The sequence below is a fragment of the Salvelinus fontinalis genome, chromosome 2, assembly GCF_029448725.1.
Source record: "Salvelinus fontinalis isolate EN_2023a chromosome 2, ASM2944872v1, whole genome shotgun sequence".
NCBI classification, from domain to species: Eukaryota; Metazoa; Chordata; class Actinopteri; order Salmoniformes; family Salmonidae; genus Salvelinus; species Salvelinus fontinalis.
In genome coordinates this window covers 23,304,066-23,327,501 of record NC_074666.1, presented here as the reverse complement: position 1 = coordinate 23,327,501, position 23,436 = coordinate 23,304,066, and the positions used below count along the sequence as shown (strand labels likewise).

At 41.4% G+C, this 23,436-nt stretch overlaps 1 protein-coding gene across 3 annotated transcripts in view; it reads left to right on the top strand.

Annotated features, from left to right (window-relative positions):
* LOC129814601 (polypeptide N-acetylgalactosaminyltransferase 9-like) overlaps positions 1-22,431 on the top strand; it is a 46,479-nt gene extending 24,048 nt beyond the window's left edge. For 2 of the 3 annotated variants that reach the window (XM_055867783.1, XM_055867777.1), the window contains 9 exons: positions 5,061-5,250; positions 5,349-5,515; positions 6,053-6,227; positions 8,954-9,151; positions 9,738-9,855; positions 12,079-12,264; positions 12,384-12,617; positions 14,168-14,335; positions 14,447-22,431. In XM_055867783.1, the coding sequence (XP_055723758.1) occupies positions 5,096-5,250; positions 5,349-5,515; positions 6,053-6,227; positions 8,954-9,151; positions 9,738-9,855; positions 12,079-12,264; positions 12,384-12,617; positions 14,168-14,335; positions 14,447-14,593 (1,548 nt within the window). In that variant the 5' untranslated portion in view covers positions 5,061-5,095 and the 3' untranslated portion in view covers positions 14,594-22,431. Of the gene's footprint in view, positions 1-5,060; positions 5,251-5,348; positions 5,516-6,052; positions 6,228-8,953; positions 9,152-9,449; positions 9,563-9,737; positions 9,856-12,078; positions 12,265-12,383; positions 12,618-14,167; positions 14,336-14,446 lie in introns of those variants that run through there. The other variant, XM_055867790.1, reaches the window with a different exon arrangement.
* The last annotated feature ends 1,005 nt before the right edge of the window (positions 22,432-23,436 follow it).

Genomic DNA, 23,436 nt, shown 5'->3' with positions numbered 1-23,436 from the left:
GTAATGTATCATGATCATAAAGTTGAGGCAGTGGTAATTGCTCTTGACGCAGAGAAGGCGTTTGATCAGATTGAGTGGAAGTATATGATGTTGGTTCTGTAGCATTTCGGGTTTGGAAAGGAATTTATTAATTGGATAAGAATTATTTATGCACATCCAATGGCGTCCGTGGTAACCACCCAGGAAATGTCGCAGTCTGCCGACAGGGGGTACCCTATTTTGCCTGCTCTCTTCGCTATAGCCATGGAACCCCTTGCTACGACGCATTCGTGCATGTGCCGATATAGCTCCAGATTAAAATGAAAGACACACAGCACAAAATGTCCCTATATGCAGACGATATTCTTTTGTTTTTGTCCAAGCCTAAAACTTCTATTACACCCTTACTTAACTTGATAAATACATTCGGCTCCTTCTCTGGCTACAAGATAAACTGGCAAAAAAGCGAATTGATGCCGATATCACGGCCTGTGGATATGCAATTTCTACAATCTACCTCATTTAGAACAGTGATGGACAAGTTCACAAGCCTTGGCATTGTAGTAACAAGAGACCTTGTTCAGCTATTGAAAGCAAATTGGGACATGAATATTTATCAGCTTAAACAAAATAAAGATTTTTGGAAAACTATGCCTATCTCCTTGGTTGGTCATATAAACACTATTAAAATGGTTGTCCTACCCAGGTTTCTTTACCTCTTCCAATGTCTACCCAATTTCATACCACAACGCTATTTTAAGAAACTGGATTTAATAGTAATTCCATTTTTATGGGATAACAAGGCAGCCAGAATTTCAAAGAAGCATTTATGCAAGTACAAGATAGAGGGGGGCTTTGGCCTTCCTCACTTCAAACTGTATTATTGGGCTGCTAATCGGAACATTGTGTCTTTCGGGAGGGAAAGTTTACCTGGGAAGCGACAGAATGATATGCCTTCATGGCTTTTGATTGAGCAGGCCTCCTATCAACGTTCCTCACTCCCGGCACTTGTTAATAGTCCATCATATGTGAAAAAAGCCACTTATGACTCTTATCCAGTCATTTGTCATACTCTTAGGATCTGGAAACAGATGAGGTAGTTTCTTAACATACCCGCTGTATACATTGACAGCCTGATTTGCCTGAATCACGCTTTCCACCCTGCATTGGATGAGGGAGAAGGGGTGGAGGGAGAAGGGTTTCACAACAATTGGTAACTTATGCATTGATGGTCAGTTAGCTTCATTTCAACAACTTACAGGATAAGTTTAACATGCCAACAACACATTTTTTCAGATACCTCCAAATCAGGAATTTCTTCAGAACACATATCCCACAGTATGGCATTAAGCCAAATAGTCCTACATTAGATAGCCTGATCCTTGTCATACCTCATTCAAAAGGGTCGGTCTCTAGACTGTATGATGTGCTACAGGCCCACATAGAGGTATCCACAGACACCATTAAAAGGGCTTGGGAACAAGAACTTGGTTCAGAAATCCCAGATGAGGACTGGGTAGAAGCTCTCAGGAATATAAACCACAGTTCAGTGAATGCCAGACACAACCTTGTACAGTTTAAGGTGATACACAAGTTACATTACTCAAAAGTAAAACTGCATAAAATATTCCCGGACACCTCACCACTGTGGGAGAGGTGCAAGCAGGATGAGGGGACGTTGACCCACTTATTTTGGACATGTCCTAAGTTAAATGCTTACTGGGCTCTCATTTTTGATTACTTATCCTCAATAGAGTTCTAGTCCCAGACCCATTGATCGCTCTGTTTGGTACAGTTGATGGGAATAACCAGGAAGGGAAGGCTGTCTCTCTTTGTACTCTATAAGCTGAAAGGCTCATATTGCAATTTTGGAAATTGGAGACTGTACCTACCTTTGAAATGTGGTTACGGGATTTAGGGAATGTAATACATATGGAAAAGATTTGATACAATACCTCCAATAGAAGTCCAATGTTTTACAAAATATGTCAGGCGATACTGGATATATGGTCTAGTCCCGCTTCATAACTGGGTTGATGATCTGCTGCTACTCTGTGCTGTACTCCACTCAATATTTATTTTTGGCTTAACTACACTGCTTGTAATGACTATATGCTGTCTTCTTATACATGTACCACCTAATAGGATTTAGTTTTATTTTACGTATGTGTGAGTTAAGTTTTGTCCTCTAAATTAGCCATCCCATTCAACAGTACAATGAATGTCAATGTCTGTATTGCTGTCTTTTTTAAAGATTTTTTTTATTGGAAAATAATAAACATATTATTAAAGAAATGTGGCTAAAGAGTCAGCTACCATCCTTAGTAGCTTTCCATCTAATTTGTCAATGCCAGTAGGTTTGTCATTATTGATCGAAAACAATTTTTCCACACTAACTTTACAAAATTCCAACTTGCAATGCTTTTCTTTCATTATTTGTTTTTTTATGCATGAATACAATGGCTTACTGTTCGTTATTGGCATTTCCTGCCTAAGTTTGCCCACTTTGCCAATGAAGAAATCATTAAAATAATTGGCAACATCAAATGGTTTTGTGATGAATAAGCCATCTGATTCAATGAAAGACAGAGTTGAATTTGTCTTTCCGACAATAATTTCATTTAAAGTACTCCACATTTTCCCCCCCATCATTCTTTATATCATTGATCGTGGCTTCATAATACAGTTTCTTCTTCTTTTTGTTGAGTTTAGTCACATCATTTCTCAATTTGCAGTAAGTCAGCCAGTCAGATATGCAGCCAGACTTATTAGCCACTCCTTTTGCCCCATCTCTTTCAACCATACATTTTTAACATCCCTCATCAATCCATAGAGCCTTAACAGTTCAAACAGTCAGTTTCTTTACTGGTGCATGTTTATCAATAATTGAAAGAAGCAACTTCATTAATTCAAGTGCAGTGTCTGGATGCTCCTCATTAATTACATCAGACCAACAAATATTTTTAACATCATCCACATACTGTAAGAGTCACAGCTACATCTTTTGTATGATCTCTTATACTCTATTTTAGCCCCAGCTGTTGGAACTTTGGCTTTCCTGGATATAGCCACTATATTGTGATCACTGCATCCAATGGGTACGGATACAGCTTAGAACACTGTTTTACAGTATTAGTAAAAATGTGATCGATGTGGATGATCTTGTTCCTGTAGTGTTTGTAAACACCCTGGTAGGTTGATTAATAACCTGAACCAGATTACAGGATCTGGTGACAGTAAAAACCTCCATCGTGAGCGGACAGCTTGATGAAAACCAGTCAATATTCAGGTCCCCAAGAAAGTAGACCTCTCTGTTTACAACACACACACTATCAAGCATTTCACACATATTATTTAGATACTGACTGTTCACACTTGGTGGCCTATAGCAACACCCCAAAATACAATCCTTTAGATGTGCCTGCAACCACAACATTTCAATAGCACTTGGCATAAGATCTTCTCTAAGCATTACAGTGATATGTCTCTACATACAGCAACACCTCCCCCATAAGCATTTCTGTCTCTTCTGTAGATGTTATATCATTGTATTGCTACTGCTGTATCATCAAATTAATTATCTAAGTGAGTCTCAGAAATGGCTAATATATGAATGTTATCTGATGTTAGCAAGTTATTGAATTCATTATTTACATGGGCTGTTTTCAGCCCTTTCCCGGGTAGCTTATCACTGAAAAGAGCAAACAAAGCAAGAGAGAAAAATATGTACATTCAGCTGTCCATTAATCAATTAATTTATATTTTTGACCGTTTAAAAGATCCTTCACCTGTATTAGAGAGACACCACTGTCCTCAACGGTACTCCCGCCGGCTTTGGTCTTTGTCATGGTAGCTAGCAAGGTAGATTACTCTGTTACTCCTCGCAGTTCCAGACAGGGCAGGTCACAGGGCAGGTCACAGGGAAGATTGAAAACAACAAACAGCAGGGATCTAGGCACAATGGCTAACAGCGTCGCGGGCTGTGTTCAAGCCCTCAAGAAAACCCAGCTAGCTTGATATGCAGCTAGCTAGCTGCAACGCATAGCTGCAATGCCAAATAGCTCATCAGACCTGTCCTTGATTGGTAGGATCACTGAACAGAGACTATCAGTCCCAGCAACTGATGCCAACTGCGTCGCGGGATCCAAAGGGTTTGACTATTAAGGATGTAGGATCTTAATTTGATCACTCTTTTGAAGCTGAGAATTTTCCTGAATTGCAGGATATGCAGATGAGCTTTGGGATTTACATCAATTCTCTGAAAACCCGCACTAACACACGGTTATATTAACAGTATTGCACTGTTCATGTAGCCTACTTTTGGCCAGCTAATGGCCTAACCACCGATCAAGCAACATTATGGACTAAATGTTCAAATCCTGTTGCTGCAGGATTATTTTACTGTGACAATATAGGTCAAATTAAGATCCTACATTTGTATACCACATTTACAGATTCATCTTCAGTATCCAATGTGGTGTTTGTCTGATCCATTTGCTTTCTAAAATCCACCTCAAGGGACAAGCTAATTGAATCAATTAATTAATGCAATAATTAAGTTTCGACTATGTCACTTTGACACTTATTATCAGTTTTTAAATGCATAATCAGTTCAGAAATTGGATTAGCAAGATGCCAGGTCCTGCTGTAATACTGACAGTCTAAGCCATTCTACTCACATTACAAGTCAATCATCCTGTCCCCTTGTTGTGTATTCCTCTCCACTAGTAGAGTCTAGATAAAGAATAATAATAACAACCTTGAGCTTCCTTCTACCTGGCTCTCCTGTTTGCCAGTCAGACTGGGAGTTTCTGAAGATGACTTTTAGTATTATTTCATCCAACGGCATCCTATCTTTAACAGGGAAGGTGCTGGAGTCAGTCAGTAGACATGTCAATTATTTCCCCTGTCTACACTTCAATTGCCAACTCTCCAATTCATCTAGATGCTCACATTTTGTTTAGTTTCTCAACGGAAAAGAGACAGCTCAAATTATTGACGAATTGAGATGAAAGGTGTAACAGCTTGCTGGCACCTCAGACAGCAAAATAAGTCTAACATTTTCCTCTGAATTTCCACAGGGCTGGGAAAGCCGGTTGGATTGCTGGAGGGACAAATGGGTCTGAGACAGGGGCAGGCCAGGAACCCTGCAACCCTGAGAAACCCTGTCCGTGACCCAGATGGGGGAAAGTACAAAGATTATGGCTACAACGCACAGCTGAGCAATCAAATCCCGCTGGATAGATCCATTCCCGACTACAGGCCGAAAAAGTAGGTCCTAAACCCTGCCCTCACAGCTTGAAAACCAGAAGATAACATTTGAGTTTAGGGCACTGATGTGACAGCTTCTCACTAAATTGTGTTGACAGGTGCAAGCTGATGACTTACCCAGATGACCTCCCTCAGATGACGGTGGTGTTCATCTTTGTAAACGAGGCCTTGTCTGTGATCCTACGGTCAGTCCACAGCCTGGTCAATCACACACCTGCATACATCCTCAAGGAGATCATCCTGGTGGACGACAACAGTGACAGTGGTAACTCAAGGGCTTTTCCAGTGCGTGTGTGTGTGTATATGTGTGTGGACGTGTTTAACTATACTTGTGGGGACCACAAGAATTGTAAACTAATAAAAATGGACCATCTGGGGAGATTTTGGTCGTCCCCACAATGTCAAATGCTATTTCTAGGGGGTTTAGGGTTAAGGTTAGAATTAGGGTTAGTGTTAGAGTTAGGTTTAGGGTTAGGAGCTAGGGTTAGTTTTAGGGTTAGGCGCTAGGTTTAGATTTAGGGTTAGGGTTAAGGTTAGGTTTTGGTGTTAAGGTTAGAGTTTGGGTTATGGTCATGTTTAGGGTTAGGGTTAGGGGTTAGGGAAAATAGGATTTTGAATGGGACTGAATTGTTTGTCCCCACAAGTTATAGTTATACAAGACTGTGTGTGTGCGTGGGTGAGTGTGTGTGTCTGTGTGTGTGTGTGTGTGTGTAAGCGTGAGAGAGATAGTGAGAGAGACTTACCTGAAATTATTGTTTTCTAGTTTTTGCTCCAACACTTGATTCTTTGTTTGTTTTTTCAGTGGACCTAAAGCTGAACCTGGATCAGTATGTGAATAAGAATTATCCAGGCCTAGTGAAGATTGTCAGAAATAGCAGACGAGAGGGACTTATACGGGCCAGAATCCTTGGATGGAAAGCAGCCACTGCACCAGTTGTCGGCTTCTTTGACGCACATGTTGAGTTCAACACAGCATGGTGAGAAAGAGATTCTTATTTTTCCTCAGATTGAAAAGGAGTTTAAAATAATCTCATGCATTATCAATCAATCAGATGCAGATTCTTCCAAACATTGCGGTGCAACACTCATATGTCCTCCAATATGTAGCAACATACTGTACTATTATAAGCCTGGAATTCATTACACTGAGACCTGCTGATAGAGTTTGTGCGTCTGAGTCTTAAGACAGTCTGACAGAAAAAGAGCACTCTTATTTGAATATCAGAGGTATTCCTTTCCTTTCCTTCAGTAATGGAAAGACAAGGAGGTACAGTAGTCACTGCAATCCATCTTCATCACGCAACTTTGGAAAGAGCAATTCATTCAGGAAAGGTTACACTAACTCTCAGAGGTTATCCCTATTTGTTCTGAAATGATATTGCAGCTGTGAAATGTAGACTCCTTATTTACACTCTTTGCTAATGTTATGACCGCATTGGAAAATTCTCTCTGATTGCATCGGTAAATTAGTTTTACACTTAAAAAACACAACCATGTGTCCCATGTGAGGCCATCAGCCTGAGCGTTTCACTACATGTGTCCCATGTGAGGCCATCAGCCTGAGCGTTTCACTACAGCCGTAATATAGAGAACTGCTAGCTACATACATTAATATTGATTTGGTTTTGATCTCTGGAACAGGCGTGAAATGGGAAAGGAGGTGTCAAGTGTAAGGAAAGATGAGAAGTGCACCTCACTCTGCTAGCAGTGAGACGTTAGGATGTTTTGATGATGATGAAATATTTGAACAGACTGCGGTGGTCCCGTTTTCCATCTGGGAACAGATGAGATGACAGAAACATGATTTACTGTCATGCTTTCCTTTTATGTCAGCTCGTACACTACATCTACAGCAGAGGTACTCAAGTATTATTTGAAAAGGTCCGCCCTTACAAAAAAAACGTGACATTTGCAGTTTCACATGTGAAAACATGTCAAATTTGCAGTTTCACATGTGAAAATCAATCACGTGAAAATCTAATTTGCAGTTTCACATATAGAATTGCAACTTCACATGTGAAAATCGTATTTTCAGTTTCACATGTAAGAAACATTCACATGTGAAAATCTAGCTTTCACATGTGGAATTGCAATTCACATGTGGTGGTGAAATAATGCTATTCTCCTCACATGTGAAAAGGTGGTGTTAACATATTGCTATGGAATTGGAATTGCAAATTCTGTAATGTAATTCTGTAAAAAGGTAACTTAGCCTGCCTGAGTATAATAATAAAGTAAATAGGTAACTATAATAATAAACAATTATTTCTAATTTCTGAGCCATCAATTCAGGGTGTTACTGCTGCAGGCTCACGCCTCTCTTCTTCATATGTTGGTCAGTGACCTTTGGAAGAAGCTCAGTGAAAAGAACAGAGAAGTTAGCGCTCCGTGTCTCCTTATTTATCCTGTTTAACATGTTCAAATTAGCGCTGTCAGAGTTATCTCAAGTTAACTCTTTGCAATTTTTGTGTAAAAAAAAGATGTATTGCATTGTCTGAAAGTGTTCAAAATACCCTGAAAACATTCAGAATACATTGTCTATACAGCTATGTCAAAACAAGTCGACTTTGAGGATAAAGAAAGTTACCTGATTTTGCTAACCGTTACTTTGGACAAAATCAAAACAGCAATATTCTTGCAATGTTTTTTGTATAAAACACCTTAAATTACAGCTACATTTGAGCGAATTATGAATTTGCGATTAATAGTGATTAATCACAGCAAATCCTACGATAAACTCAATTACGTTTTTGAATCGTTTGACAGCCCTAGCTGACATTAAAATGTAAAAATGCACATGTGAAAGTGTAGCGGACATGAGTCAGTCAAGTTGCTCATGGTCACGTGATGAGGTAGCCCAGCCAGCAACTTCAAAATTATTGTTGGCCCTCTTGGTCGAATGGTCAAGATGTTGACTTCTCCTGTGGTAGACTGGGTTCTAATCCCACCAGTTACAAAAGCACATGTGAAATTTATAATGTCACATGTGAAATGTTGGGAAACCACGTCTGAGTCATGTGAAAGATTAACATGTGAAAAATCTATGTGAAACTTCACACTTGTCTGAAAATCACCTGTCTGACTCATGAACATTATACATAAAAAAAAATAAAGATGTGATTTGTTCACACGTGTTCTTTTACCAGCACAGTAAGAAACCCCCAGTTTTAAAATGTTGGTTTTAAAGCTAATTTCCTGCAATTCTACATATTTTGCCATATCTTGTGTGTTGATATGATACCTGGCTGACTCAGCAAAATCAATGGGGTCCCCTGGCAAGGCTCCTGGGCAATTCATCTGGCCAATGTGGCTATGATACATAGCCTACAAGATGAAGATAAGTTAGGCCTACCTATCTAACATGAGGTAGTTGATCAAACGGACATTTCTAACAGGCTATAAATAGCTTTCTAAGGTCTGTCAGTGAATGGCATAACAAGAGGAAAACTGCCTATGCCCTACCAGATTGTGAAATTGCACCCTGTTCATGATACTATTAAAACGCTCAACGGCAGTAAGTTGAAAGTCCGACTGAGTTCCTAAAAACATCCATATTGACCCTGTTCTGGGTCTGGATCCGGACCACTTGTTGAGTATGGTTGATATTGTACAGTTACCAGTAAATATCTCAAGCTCCTGATATTACAACATTTATAGAGGTACAACATGTGACTAAAATGTGTCTCCTTTCCTCCTTTGATAGGGCAGAGCCAATCCTAACAAGAATCATGGAGGATCGAACACGTATTATTCTGCCTTCGATCGACAACATCAAGCACAACACGTTTGAGGTGCAGCAGTATGCTAACGCGGCCCATGGCTACAACTGGGGCCTGTGGTGTATGTACATCATCCCCCCTCAGGCCTGGCTGGACAGAGGAGATCAGACGGCCCCCATCAGGTATGGGAAAAATATATATCTTAGATATTATTGGGGGCTATAAGGGCACAAGGCGAGACCCAGATGCAGACACGATATTTATTACGATCCAAAAGGGTAGGCAAGAGAATGGTCGTGGACAGGCAAAAGGTCAAAAACCAGTTCAGAGCCCAGGAGGTACAGAGTGGCAGGCAGGTTCGAGGTCAAGGCAGGCAGAATGGTCAGGCAGGCGGGTACAGAGTCCAAAAACAGGCAAGGGTCAAAACTGGGAGGACTAGCAAAAAGAATAGAAAAAGCAGGCGCACAGGAAAACCACGCTGGTTGACTTGAACATACAAGACAAACTAGCACAGAGAGACAGGAAACACAGGGATAAATACACCAGGGAAAATAAGCAACACTTGGAGGGGGTGGAGACAATCACAAAAACAGGTGAAACAGATCAGGGCGTGACAGGGGGCAGGTGCTTTGGCAGCACTCTGGTGCAATACTCTGATGTATGTTGTTTTATTGTAAGGGCTTGAAAAACATGTTCTTAAAATATACAATATTTTACAACTCACTTTTGTACTGGGTAGTTATACAATATGTAATTTCTCCTGTTCAGGACCCCTGCCATGATTGGCTGCTCCTTTGTGGTGAACAGAGAATACTTTAGAGAGATTGGCCTTCTAGACCCAGGCATGGAGGTGTATGGAGGAGAGAACATTGAGTTGGGCATGAGGGTAAGTTTCTAAGTGGTACATGCTTAAACTAAGAACTGAGGAAAATGTTGTGTAAAGTAATCCGTTAGTTTAAGCTTGGTAAGATGCAAACCCTGTGATCCATTATGTGTTAGCCTAGTACAAAGATATTATAGAGCAAGAAAATCATTAGGTCTTTGTGACTGGAGAGTTTAAGTGTTTGTGTGCTGGAAGTCATGAATGAAGTTCAATTAAGCTCCGTCACAGTAAAAAGGATGTGGGTGTGATTTAATTTGAATGTAACTACAGCAAATGATTCTCTTGATTTTGGCCTCATTTTCATTTGAGTGATCCAAATAGATTTCAAAATCTTTAAAAGGGATCGGCTGCCAAGTATGACTCAGAACAAGTTCAGTTTTACTAGAGAACAGAATGGGAAAATCCATCCTATCATTGACCTGAGGAGGTCCAAAAATAACTTAATCCTGATAGTTTCTGGTGATTTGGTATCAATGTCTTGTTATTGAAACATATGGGGCTGTTCTGACTAATGTCTCTCCCTTCATGTTGCAATCATGTTTTCTGTGTGGCTCTCCTGAGATCATTAAGTAGTCATTAGGCTCTAAGCATACAGGGAGACCAGTTGGCATGAATGTGGATGAAAGTTATCCTGCACCGTGCACCTGGTATTCTGCTGAATAACAAAAACATGCCCTTGTAGTGCACCAAAAACATTTGTGTCAAGTTATTTGTGAATTATTTATTTCACAAAAGGCCTGTACCCATTTGGATTCCTTAACTCTGCAATAATATTACTGAGATAGTTTAATTGTTTTCGGGAGAGGACTATTTTGGTTTGTAGACAGTCAAAAAGTCTGCAGTGACATTGGTGTGGAAGTTGCGTCCCAGTGTGAGAATTGAATGTGATCCAGAACTCTGCAGTCACCTACCAGCGTCCCACTGGCACACAGGCTGGTGCGTTGGCATATTTTACACTTCATTGCCCCAGACATGATCGTTATGAGGTGAGAGGCAGTGTGTGGGAAACGAGAGGACACACAGGAGACAGCAGGAGAGAGATGGATGTGGAGAGTGGGAGGGGTACGGAGAGGAGGAGAAGAGCCCATGTTTGCACCTATGTTGCGCCCATGTTACTGTCAGCGGGGAATACAATTCTAAAAATGTGGTCCAGGTAGAAGAGACACTGGGAGTGGAAGAGGGAGACAGCACAACAATAGAAACTCATTGAGAGAGAGTTGATTGTATCAAAAGAGATTTAAGCCATATAATACTATTGTGAGGTACCTCTCTGTGCTGTGCTCACAGCGCTGGAGTATGGAGATGTACTCTAAAAACCAACTCTCTGTGCTGTGCTCACAGCGCTGGAGTATGGAGATGTACTCTAAAAACCAACTCTCTGTACTGTGCTCACAGCGCTGGAGTATGGAGATGTACTCTAAAAACCAACTCTCTGTGCTGTGCTCAGCGCTGGAGTATGGAGAGGTACTCTAAAAACCAACTCTCTGTGCTGTGCTCACAGCGCTGGAGTATGGAGATGTACTCTAAAAACCAACTCTCTGTGCTGTGCTCAGCGCTGGAGTATGGAGAGGTACTCTAAAAACCAACTCTCTGTGCTGTGCTCACAGCGCTGGAGTATGGAGAGGTACTCTAAAAACCAACTCTCTGTGCTGTGCTCAGCGCTGGAGTATGGAGAGGTACTCTAAAAACCAACTCTCTGTGCTGTGCTCACAGCGCTGGAGTATGGAGAGGTACTCTAAAAACCAACTCTCTGTGCTGTGCTCACAGCGCTGGAGTATGGAGAGGTACTCTAAAAACCAACTCTCTGTGCTGTGCTCACAGCGCTGGATTATGGAGATGTACTCTAAAAACCAACTCTCTGTGCTGTGCTCACAGCGCTGGAGTATGGAGATGTACTCTAAAACCAACTCTCTGTGCTGTGCTCACAGCGCTGGAGTATGGAGAGGTACTCTAAATACCAACTCTCTGGCAACACCACAAGCACAGTATAATAATACACACAATGAAGTGACCCTTTGTCTGAAAAATGTCCAAGCAATTCAACAACTAGACAATTGCTGATTGTTAACAGCTCTCCATGTGCCTGTGGGCAATTGCCTCTGCAACTCTCTCAACAAGATTCATTTTTAGAATACAAAACTATATTGCACTTGTGCTCAGGGCAGGCTTTTGGTCTTTCTTTCTTTCTTTCTTTTTCTTTCTTGAACTGTCTGTGTTATTGCTTAGGTATGGCAGTGCGGAGGGAGTATGGAGGTTTTACCTTGTGCTCGGGTGGCACACATTGAACGCACCAAGAAACCCTACAACAACGACATTGATTACTATGCCAAGCGCAATGCCTTGAGGGCAGCCGAGGTATGGATGGATGACTACAAATCCCATGTATACATGGCCTGGAATATCCCCATCAATGTGAGTCTAGTGTAGTTCCCTAAAGGGGAACAATATTTTACAGCTCAATTGCGTCTACTAACTTCTGATCTTAATTGGTCATTGTTTTTGGTGCTGTGAATTGTTTTCTAACAAATCAGAACCCTGGGGTTGATTTTGGAGATGTTTCTGAGAGAATCGCCTTGAGGAAGAAATTGCAATGTCGCAGTTTCCAGTGGTATTTGCAGAATGTGTATCCAGAGATGCGAGTGTACAACGACACCATCACCTACGGCGAGATGCGGAACAGCAAGGCCAGTGGCTATTGCTTAGACCAAGGACCAGATCATGACAACAGTCCAATTCTCTACCCGTGCCACGGCATGACATCTCAGGTCAGGGGATCTTATGCTGTTTAACTATAAATTCAGTTTTTTTCTTTTACTGTGACACAAGCGCTTACATTAAACATAAATAACTTCCCCATACACCCTGCCCCCCTGCCCCCTCACACAAAACCACAATACATCCTCCATCCCTGCACTTTTGCTTTCAAGCCCTTCCATTGTTCATCTCACAGTGGTTGTTTGTGATGTTATCTAGCTTGCATGGTATTTCTGTGAATTCCAAATTAATATGCTTGACACAAACCAATTATACACTGTAAGGTTAGACTATCCCTCTCCTCAGAATAGTGCAGCAGCACCTGTGATGGGCTCCACTATCCTCTCTGGCATCTAGTTTCCTGAGTGTTGTTCACTATGAATAATTAAACCTTGGCTTTTGTAATCATCTGTGCCCTTCACTGTGAATGGATTGAAGCTAACTTTTGGCTTTTGAAATTAAATATTAGGAGTTGTGTGAAATTAACTCGGCAGATAGGATCACCGGGTGTCATTTATCAAACATTCACTCAAACAAAGGTATGTGTGGTCCATTAAACTCATAAACAATTGAGCTTTCACCTGCATGGAACATACAGTCAACGCCATATATACAGTGCATTCGGAAAGTATTCAGACCCCTTGACTTTTTCCACATTGTTACATTACAGCCTTATTCTAAAATGTATTAAACAACCCCCCCCCCCTCCATCAATCTACACACAATACCCCATATTGACAAAGTGAAAACAGGTTTTTAGAAATGTTTGCAAAAAACGGAAATACCTTATTTACATAAGTATTCAGACCCTGTCTGGTGGATGAGGGAGGAGGGCGAACGCCAAGTCTGTGATGGAGTGTCACGCTCATCACAGAGGCGTTGGGACTTTACTAAAAACTCGAAAATGTCATGGCTTGTGGGGAAACAAGGAATCCTGCTATGAGGATCTGTTATGAGACTCGGAATTGAGCTTAGGTGCATCCTGTTTCCATTTATCATCCTTGAGATGTTTCTACAACTTCATTGGAGTCAACCTGTGGTAAATTAAATTAATTAGACTTGATTTGAAAAGGCACACACCTGCCTATATAAGGTCCCACACTTAACAGTGCATGTCAAAGCAAAAACCAAGCCATGGGGTTGAAGGAATTGTCCGTAGAGCTCAGAGACAGGATTGTGTCGAGGCTCGGATTCAAATCAAATCCAAGATGCTGTAGTATAATTTTGCTTTACTGACCAAATACATATGGTGTTGATACATGCACAAATCCCTGTGATACCAAAGATACATTATCATTAGCTATTATTTCAGCCAATTACGCAGCAAAAAATTCAAGAGGCACTATTATTTACCTTTGTTTGTTATCAATGCGTCAAGAAAGATCTTTCTCATGAGACAGCTCAAGTATTCTGTACACAATAACATGTACCATTTTTATGTACAGATGTATTAGAAACGTTTTGTAGTGTCCAACGACTATATGGGTGCTTGCATAGGAAGAATTTGTGAAAAACACCTTTCATGTTGACGTTTACCTGGCATTGACGTGATTTCTTTTAGCTGGCCCGTTACACGTCAGCGGGGCTTCTGCAGCTTGGTCCCCTGGGCTCCACTACGTTCCTGCCCAACACCAAGTGTCTGGTGGATGAGGGACGAGGGCGGACGCCAAGTCTAAATAAATGTGAGGGAATGTCACGCTCATCACAGAGGCTTTGGGACTTTACTCAGGTAAAAAATGTAATGGATTGTGGGGGGGAAACAAGGAATCCTGCCTGCCAAATCTATATTGCTTGTTAATACTGCAATAATAATCACAGCTTGTTCCTCTTCCCTCTGTAGAATGGCCCAATAATCAGCAGAGACACTGGTCGTTGTTTGGAAGTAGAGATGTCTAGAGAGGCCAGCTTCGGCCTGCGCCTAGTGGTCCAGAGGTGCTCTGGTCAGAGGTGGACTATTAGGAACTGGATCAAACCTCCACGACACTGAGGGCGGTCTCACACTCGAAAAGGAGGTACACCATGTACAGGCCAGCTGATGTCTACAAAGGGACATGGGACCCCTGTAGCACTTGTACTATCCTCTTCACAAAGATTGTGTTCCTTTGGATTGAGGCTATAGACTCTGTTGTCTGTCCCTAGAAAGGTCAAGGAAAAGCATCTTAACACCAACCTTCAACAAGCACCTCAAGACCAAGTCATCACAAAGTATGGAGGACACATATCCCTACGAAGAACCATAGAATGTACCATATCCACTACAGAGATTGTCTTAGACAATGAGATTTGTGGTCTGTGATACTGAAGGATTTAGTATAAACGAACTGGCATCTCTTCACAAACCTGCACAGCAAAATCAATGGTGTACATTTAACTCTGGAATGTAAAATTTACACTTTTCAGTGAACATATGAGTCCCACTGAACTGGTGTTCAATTAACACGTTTGAAAGTGTTAAAGATTTAACAATTTTGCAGTGCTCCCCATTCAACTCTTAAAGTGTTCAAATGAACTTGATTGTGGTGTTTGCATAGATCTATTGTAGAAAAATAAGCAACACCAACAGTGTAAAACATAACACTTGGTTTAGAGCAGGGCTCTCCAGCGCTGTTCCTGGACAGCTACCGGCCTATCGATTTTTGCGACAACCCTAATCTGCTGCACCTGATTCTAATAATTAGCTGGTTGATAAGATGAATCAGGTTAGTTACAACTGGGGTTGGAGCGAAAACCTACAGGAGGGTAGCTCTCCAGGAACAGGGTTAGAGAGCCCAGATTTACAGTAAACTGGACTCCCTTTGCTTTGTGCTGATGCTGTCACACTTTCTCCGTGTAAGAAATGAACAATTGTTACAGTATATCATTTTCGGGTTTTAACACTGTTTGGTGTAAAGCCTAATTTGCATATTTATTTGAGTGAATTGTAGAGTTACTACCCATGACTGTATTTGTTAGTGATTTGTTAGGGTATTGAATTCTTTCATTTTAAAGGCATGTGGCTTTCACCAAGTGAGTACCTAGGCAAATGCAATCCTTAAAATTGGACTCTATGACAATATAATACATACAGTGAGCTCAAAAAGTATTGGGACAGTGGCAAATATGTTGTTATTTTGGCTCCGTACTCCAGTACTTAGGATTTGAAATGATACAATGACTATGAGGTTAAAGTGCATACTGTCAGCTTTAATTTTATGATATTTGGATGCATTTGCTGTTTGTTTTGGTTGTGTTTCAGATGATTTTGTGCCCAATAGAAAATAATGGTAAATAGTGTATTGTGTCATTTTGAATAATTGTATTGTAAATAAGAGTGGTGTTGTAGTACTCAAGACAGTCCGGTTTCCGGACCACATATTGAGTGTCTCAGTCTTGTCTCGGTGTTGGATACATTTGTACTCGGTCTTGGACAGTGAGGACTCCTAATTTCTTCCCGAGGCCAGCCGAAACCAGCGGATTAAAAAGCTTCCATTCAGTCAGCGCATAAAACCTCTTTGCCAGGCCAAATATATACACTTCTTTCTTGAAACACTAATACAGTGCCTTGCAAAGTATTCGTCTCTTGGCGTTTTTCCTATTTTGTTGCATTACAACCTGTAATTTGAATGGATTTTTATTTGGATTTCATGTAATGGACATACACAAAATAGTCCAAATTGGTGAAGTGAAATGAAAAAGATTTACTTTTTCAAAAATATTTTTTTAAATTAAAAAACAGAAAACTGGTGTGTGCATGTGTATTCACCCCCTTTGCTATGAAGCCTCTAAATAAGATCTGGTGCAACTAATTACCTTCAGAAGTCACATAATTATTCAAAGTCCACCTGTGTGCAATCTAAGTGTCACAGGATCTGTCACATGATCTCAGTATATATACACCTGTTCTGAAAGGCCCCAGAGTCTGCAACACCACTAAGCAAGTGGCACCATGAAGACCAAGGAGCTCTCCAAACTGGTCAGGGACAAAGTTGTGGAGAAGTACAGATCAGGGCTGGGTTATAAAAAAATATCAGAAACTTTGAACATCCCACGGAGCAATATTAAATCCATTATTAAAAAATGGAAAGAATATGGCACCACAACAAACCTGCCAAGAAAGGGCCGCCCACCAAAACTCATAGACCAGGCAAGAAGGGCATTAATCAGAGAGGCAACAAAGAGACCAAAGATAACCCTGAAGGAGCTGCAAAGCTCCACAGCGGAGATTGGAGTATCTGTCCATAGGACCACTATAAGCCGTACACTCCACAGAGCTGGGCTTTATGGAAGAGTGGCCAGAAAAAAAGCCATTGCTTAAAGAAAGAAATAAGCAAACACGTTTGGTGTTCGCCAAAAGGCATGTGGGATTTTCCACAAACATATGGAAGAAGGTACGCTGGTCAAGTGAGACAAAAATGTTGCTTTTTGGCCATCAAGGAAAACACTATGTCTGTTGCAAACCCAACACCTCTCATCACCCCAAGAACACCATCGGCAGTGATTGGGAAACTGGTCAGAATTGAAGGAATGATGGATGCCGCTAAATAGAGGGAAATTCTTGAGGGAAACCTGTTTCAGTCTCCCAGAGATTTGAGACTGGGACAGAGGTTCACCTTCCAGCAGGATAATGACCCTAAGCATACTGCTAAAGCAACACTCAAGTGGTTTAAGGGGAAACATTTAAATGTCTTGGAATGGCCTAGTCAAAGCTCAGACCTCAATCCAATTGAGAATCTGTGGTATGACTTAAAGATTGCTGTACAACAGGGGAACCCACCCAACTTGAAGGAGCTGGAACAGTTTTGCCTTGACGAATGGGAAGAAATCCCAGTGGCTAGATGTGCCAAGCTTTTTGAGACATACCCCAAGAGAGTTGCAGCTGTAATTGCTGCAAAAGGTGGCTCTACAAAGTATTGACTTTTGGGTGAATAGTTGTGCACGCTGAAGTTATTTCTTGTTTGTTTCACAATAAAAAATATTTAGCATCTTCAAAGTGGTAGGCATGTTGTGTAAATCAATCGATACAAACCCCCCAAAAATCTATTTTAATTCCAGGTTGTAAGGCAACAAAATAGGAAAAATGCCAAGGTGGTGAATACTTTCGCAAGCCACTGTACAATATCTTAGCAGCCTTTATATATATTATAGACGTTTTTGCACAGTGGCAAACATATAGGCCTTAAGTGTGTGACAGGTTTGTGATTCTGAAAGGACAGCAACCGTAATACCAGCTCCCTCATGTATGAGAGTGCACTTTTTGTAAAACCCAATGGGCCAGTGGTGTAGTGGAGGATATATGCAGGTACAAACCGTACACCCACTTTTTTTTTCATTGAGCATTGCCTATACTCACTTCTTACACTTCGAACACACCGACAGCATCATTGCGCAAAATAGTACGCAGCACCATCTGGATATATATCCAACAAAAGTTCAACATTCACCTTTTCTGTCTTGTCTGTCTACGCGTACAGTTTGACGCATATGTTTGATAAATTCAACATATGCACCACACCAAACGCACTGCAACTACCTCTGCAACGCAATGCTACAAGGCAAACGCAGCGTTTCATTGGAAATTAATGTCATTCTGGTGTACCAAAATGCAATGATGCTGTCAGTGTGTTCAAAGCGGTATGCTTCGAACACACCGAGAGCATCATTGTGCAAAATAGTACGCAGCATCATCTGGATATGTAAAAAGTTCAACATTCACTTTCTGCTACCATTTCTGTCAAGCTATCTACGCATACAGTTTGATGCATACATTCGATAAATCCAATTTATGCATCACACCGAAAGCATTCTGGTGTACCAAAATGCAACGACGCTGTCAGTGTGTTCGAAGCACTAATCCCTACTGATGCGTTTCAAAGTAGTGTAGTGGAGGCATACGTCAGTAGCCAGTAGGGTAGGAAAAACATTTCAATTCATCATATCTACCAGTAAATGCTAACTAAGGTGACAATGGGTATGCAAACCAGGTTACTAGGCTATTTGCAATGCACAATTGTCATCATGTGCTGTTTGCATCAGGGGCGTAGACATGGATGGGCCTGGGTGGACAGAGGCCCACTGGGGAGCCATGCCCTGGCAAGCCCACCCAATCAGATTGATGTGGTTTAAGCATTGTTGTGGACTTAGACCAAAGTTTTGTATTTTTCTGTAAAAAAAGGTGTGGTTTTGAGAGTGAAAATCTAAAATATCTATAGGAAAACTCATAAAAAAGGAAATCATTTTTCACACAGGGTTCCTTTCCTTTACTGGGTAGGCATACACATATTTAGCAGATGTTATTGCGGGTGTAGCGAAATGCTTGTGTTCCTAGCTCCAACAGTGCAGTAGTAGCTAACAATTCACAACAATGCACACAAATATAAAAGTAAAATAATGGAAATAAGAAATATATAAATATTAGGATGAGCAATGTTGGAATGGCATTGACTAAAATACAGTAGAAAACAGTATATACATATGCAATGAGTAAAGCAGTATGTAAACATTATTAAAGTAACTAGTGTTCCATTATTAAAGTGACCAGTGATTCCATGTCCTTTATGATCTTTTTGGCCTTTCTGTGACATCGGGTGCTGTAGGTGTCCTGAGGGCAGGAAGTGTGCCCCCGGTTATGTTTTGGGCAGACCGCACCACCCTCTGGAGAACCCTGCGGTTGCGGGTGGGGCACTTGGTGATACAGGATGCTTTCAGTTGTGCATCTGTAAAGGTTTGTGAGGGTCTTAGTGGCCAAGCCGAATTTCTTCAGCCTCCTGAGGTTGAAGAGGCGCTGTTGCGCCTTCTTCACCACACTATCTGTGTGCGAGGACCATTTCAGTTAGTCAGTGATGTGTACTCCGTGGAACCTTCTCCTATGTGGTCCCGTCGATGTGGATATGGGGGTGCTCCCTCTGCTGCCTCCTGAAGTCCACGATCAGCTCCTTTATTTCGTTGACGTTGAGGGAGAGGTTATTTTCCTGGCATCACTCCACCAGGGCCCTCACCACCTTGCTGTTGGCTGTCTCATCATTGTTGGTAATCAGGCCTACTACTGTTGTGTCGTCTGCAAAGTTGATGATTGTGTTTGAGGCGTGCTTGGAGTACAGGAGGGGGCTGAGCACGCACCGTTGTGGAGCCCCTGTGTTGAGGATCAGCGTAGTGGAGGTGTTGTTTCCTACCTTCACCACCTGGGGGTGGCCCATCAGGAAGTCCAGGACCCAGTTGCACAGGGCGGGGTTCAGACCCAGGGCCCCGAGCTTAATGATGAGCTTGGAGGCCACTATGGTGTTGAAGGCTGAGCTATTGTCAATAAACAGCATTCTTACATAGGTATTCGTCTTGTCCAGATGGGATAAGGCAGTGTGCAGTACGATGGCGATTGCATCGCCTGTGGACATATTGGGGCAGTATGCAAATGTAAGTGGGTCTCTAGGGTGTCAGGTAAGGTGGAGGTGATATGATCCTTGACTAGCCTCTCATAGCACTTCATGATGACTGAAGTGAGTGCTATAGGGCGATAGTCATTTAGTTCAGTTACCTTTGCTTTCTTGTGTACAGGAACAATGGTGGACATCTTGAAGCAAGTGGAGACAGCAGACTGGGATAGTGAGAGATTGAATATAACACTCCAGCCAGCTGGTCTGCGCATGCTCTGAGGACGCGGCTAGGGAAGCCGTCTGGGCTGGCAGCCTTGCGAGGGTTAACGCGCTTAAATGTTTTACTTACTTCGGCCACGGAGAATGAGAGCCCACAGTCCTTCGAAGTGGGCCGTGTTGGTGGCACTGTTTGATCCTGAAAGTGGGCGAAGGTGTTTAGCTTGTCCGAGAGCAAGACGCTAATGTCCGCAACGTGGCTAGTTTTCCCTTTGTAATCGTGATTGACTGTAGACCCTGTCACATATGTCTCAATAAGCAGTCCATAATAAGCAGGTAGGTCCCAATCATAAGAATACAAAAACACAACCATTAAGCATTTCCCAATCACACTGTACAACTATTACTTCCCATTACAAAAACATTTCAGTCTGGAATTGGACTCGCATTTTTCTGGTCTCAGTTTTGACTTGGTCTCGGAACCCTTGGCCCTCTCCCGGTCTCAACTCGGTCTCGCCCCCCCTCCGGTTTGGGTCTTGACTCGCACTCGATTTGCTCCGGTCTTGGTCTTGAATCGATCTCACTTTAGGTTGTCTCGAACACAACACTGGTAAATAAGAACAGAGTGTTTCTAAACATTTCTACATTAATGTGGATGCTACAATGATTATGGACAATCCTGAATGAGTCGTGAATAATGGTGAATGAGACAGTTATAGAGGCATAAATATCATATCAAATATTAAACGTTTGACTACTTTAATACCATAATTGAATTTGTCACAATACTTTTGGACTGTGTACAAAAAGTGCTGTAATTTCTCAACAGTCCACCAGATATGGATAAAAATACCCTCAAATTAAAGCTGACGGTCTGCACTTTTAACCTCATAGTCAATGTATCATCCAAAGTGCTGGAATACAGAGCCAAAACAACAAAAAATGTGTCCCAATACTTTTGGAGCTCACTGTATATCATAAGGCCTTACTTTGATGGCCTAGTTTTACCCTAACACAGTGGTGTTATGAAACTCCTGGTTTACAGGCCACATCAGGCCTGTAAGTCACATCATGCTGGCTTGCAAAGTGATGTGTGATTCTTATTAGAATCCAGCCTATTAGAATCCAGTTAGGATATCCAACAACTGGAATTTTTATTCACCATCAACCTGCATTCAGAATGACTGTCAGGGTTAGGAAAGTTGATAAGAAGACTACCTAAACCATTTAGAGCTGCAATATGTAACTTTTTGGGCTACCCGACCAAATTCCCATAGAAGTGTATGTTACAGATATGTCATTCTCATTGAAAGCAAATCTAAGAAGCGGTAGATCTGTTCTATGTGCACTATTTCTATGCTTCTCGTCTTTTACTTTTGGTTTTGTACACCAGCTTCAAAGCTGAAAATACAATATTTGTGGTTATGGAACATATATTTCACAGAGGTTTAGATGGCACAATGATTATTTACACTGTACTTGCTTGTTTTTTCACATAAATTCAAATCAAGCAAACTATTAGAATTTTTAGCAACCAGGATTTCTGCATAGTGCGTCATTAAACTCGTACAACTATTTCAGTATCGGGTGCAATAAATCAAACTAATTGATTGGATTAGAAAATGTATGTTATTTATCTTTGTATAGCATAAGATTAATCAATCAAGTGCCTCCCGAGTGGCGTAGCAGTCTAAGACATTGCATTGCAAGCTATGTTGCTACAGATGCTGGTTCGATACCCACCTGTGTCTCAGGTGCAACAGGGAGACCCATGAGGCGGTGCACAATTGGCCCAGCGTCGTCCGGGTTAGGGGAGGGTTTGGCTGGCTGGGATGACCTTGTCCCATCATGCTGTAGCGACTCCTGCGTCAGCGACCGGGCCTGACAAGAGAAAAAAGTGATTCAACATTTTTATGACATGTTTGTGTTCCTTCTTGACGAGTGATTTTGTATGAGAGCTACATTTTAGACTATTGTTTATCATGAAAAGTGTTGGTTTCCCACCTCCAGAGCTGGTTCCACATTCCTTTATGCACATGACTGACCTTGAGTTTCCAGGCTCTCTGATTATATTTTAGATGTAAGTGTTTCAGCCTGGCAGCATGTGAATATGCTCTGTTATCTCTGTGATATAGCACAGGGGAGGCATGATGAGATGTGTCATGTCAGATGATGTTTCATGACGCCAACTGTCATTTTCCACCATCTGTACACCAGAGGAGATTCAGTCCTGAGCTATCAAATTAAATATTTCTAATCACTATTGGGGTCTGTTTCATAAAAGTCTTGGTCTCTGAGTCCTATATCGAGCGAGACCTATCACCAACAGCTCTGAAAGTACTAATGGCATAAATGCAGCACGTACAGGCCAGACTTTGCATTTAAAGTTAACTGATTTAAGTGAATGGTGCTACAAGGCAAAGTCTCATCTCTTTATATGAGAGGGGCTGCTCATGCGTCCAAATCTGAACAGGTCTGAATGTGATGCGGGGGAGTAAAAGTGGGGTCAGAAATGGAAAGGTTGATTGTGACTGACAGGCTATCGAAAGAGAGCTCAATCAAACAGAGTGCTGTTGTAATTGCTTTTAGCACTTGAGTGTGATGGAGAGGGGCTGAGATTGTGAAAGGGCTCTTTATGGTTGCTGGGTAGGCCATGCCTTTCCACTTGTGACAGTCACCTCTTGTTATTTGAACTTTACAGTAAGAGCAGGCCTCCATACAGAGACACAAGTGCATTCACACATACCCACACAAAGCTGCACCCACCCATATGCATAAATTGATTTATATACACAATTTCATGCTTGACATTGAAGATACCTGGTACCACCTGCTCATTTCCCCTGAAGAATCTGGTTATGCCATTATTCACTACCATTGAAATGGAGCATGTGCAACCTGTGCAAAAACTATTTCAGGTTTAAAATGTTTTTCTACAGATATAGGATCGTAAATTGAACAAGTTTGCTACAGCAGGAAAAAATCCTGCATCAATATGAAATGTGAATTATTATGTGGATTATAATTAATGGACATTTTTGTAGGGGTTGATACATGTTACGTGCACAATTAAGTAGAAAATGAAGTGGAAATGACAAACCTTAGAAGCCTTTTTAAACCTCAAATACACTACAAGTTTTACATTTCCTGCATCTGTATCTCTACAATGCCTTAAAACGAGGGTAGAGCGAAAATGATATGTTAATGAAAGCATGAGTATCATGAGATACAGAGGGTGATAGCTGGGCTTTAATCTTGCGTAGAGGAA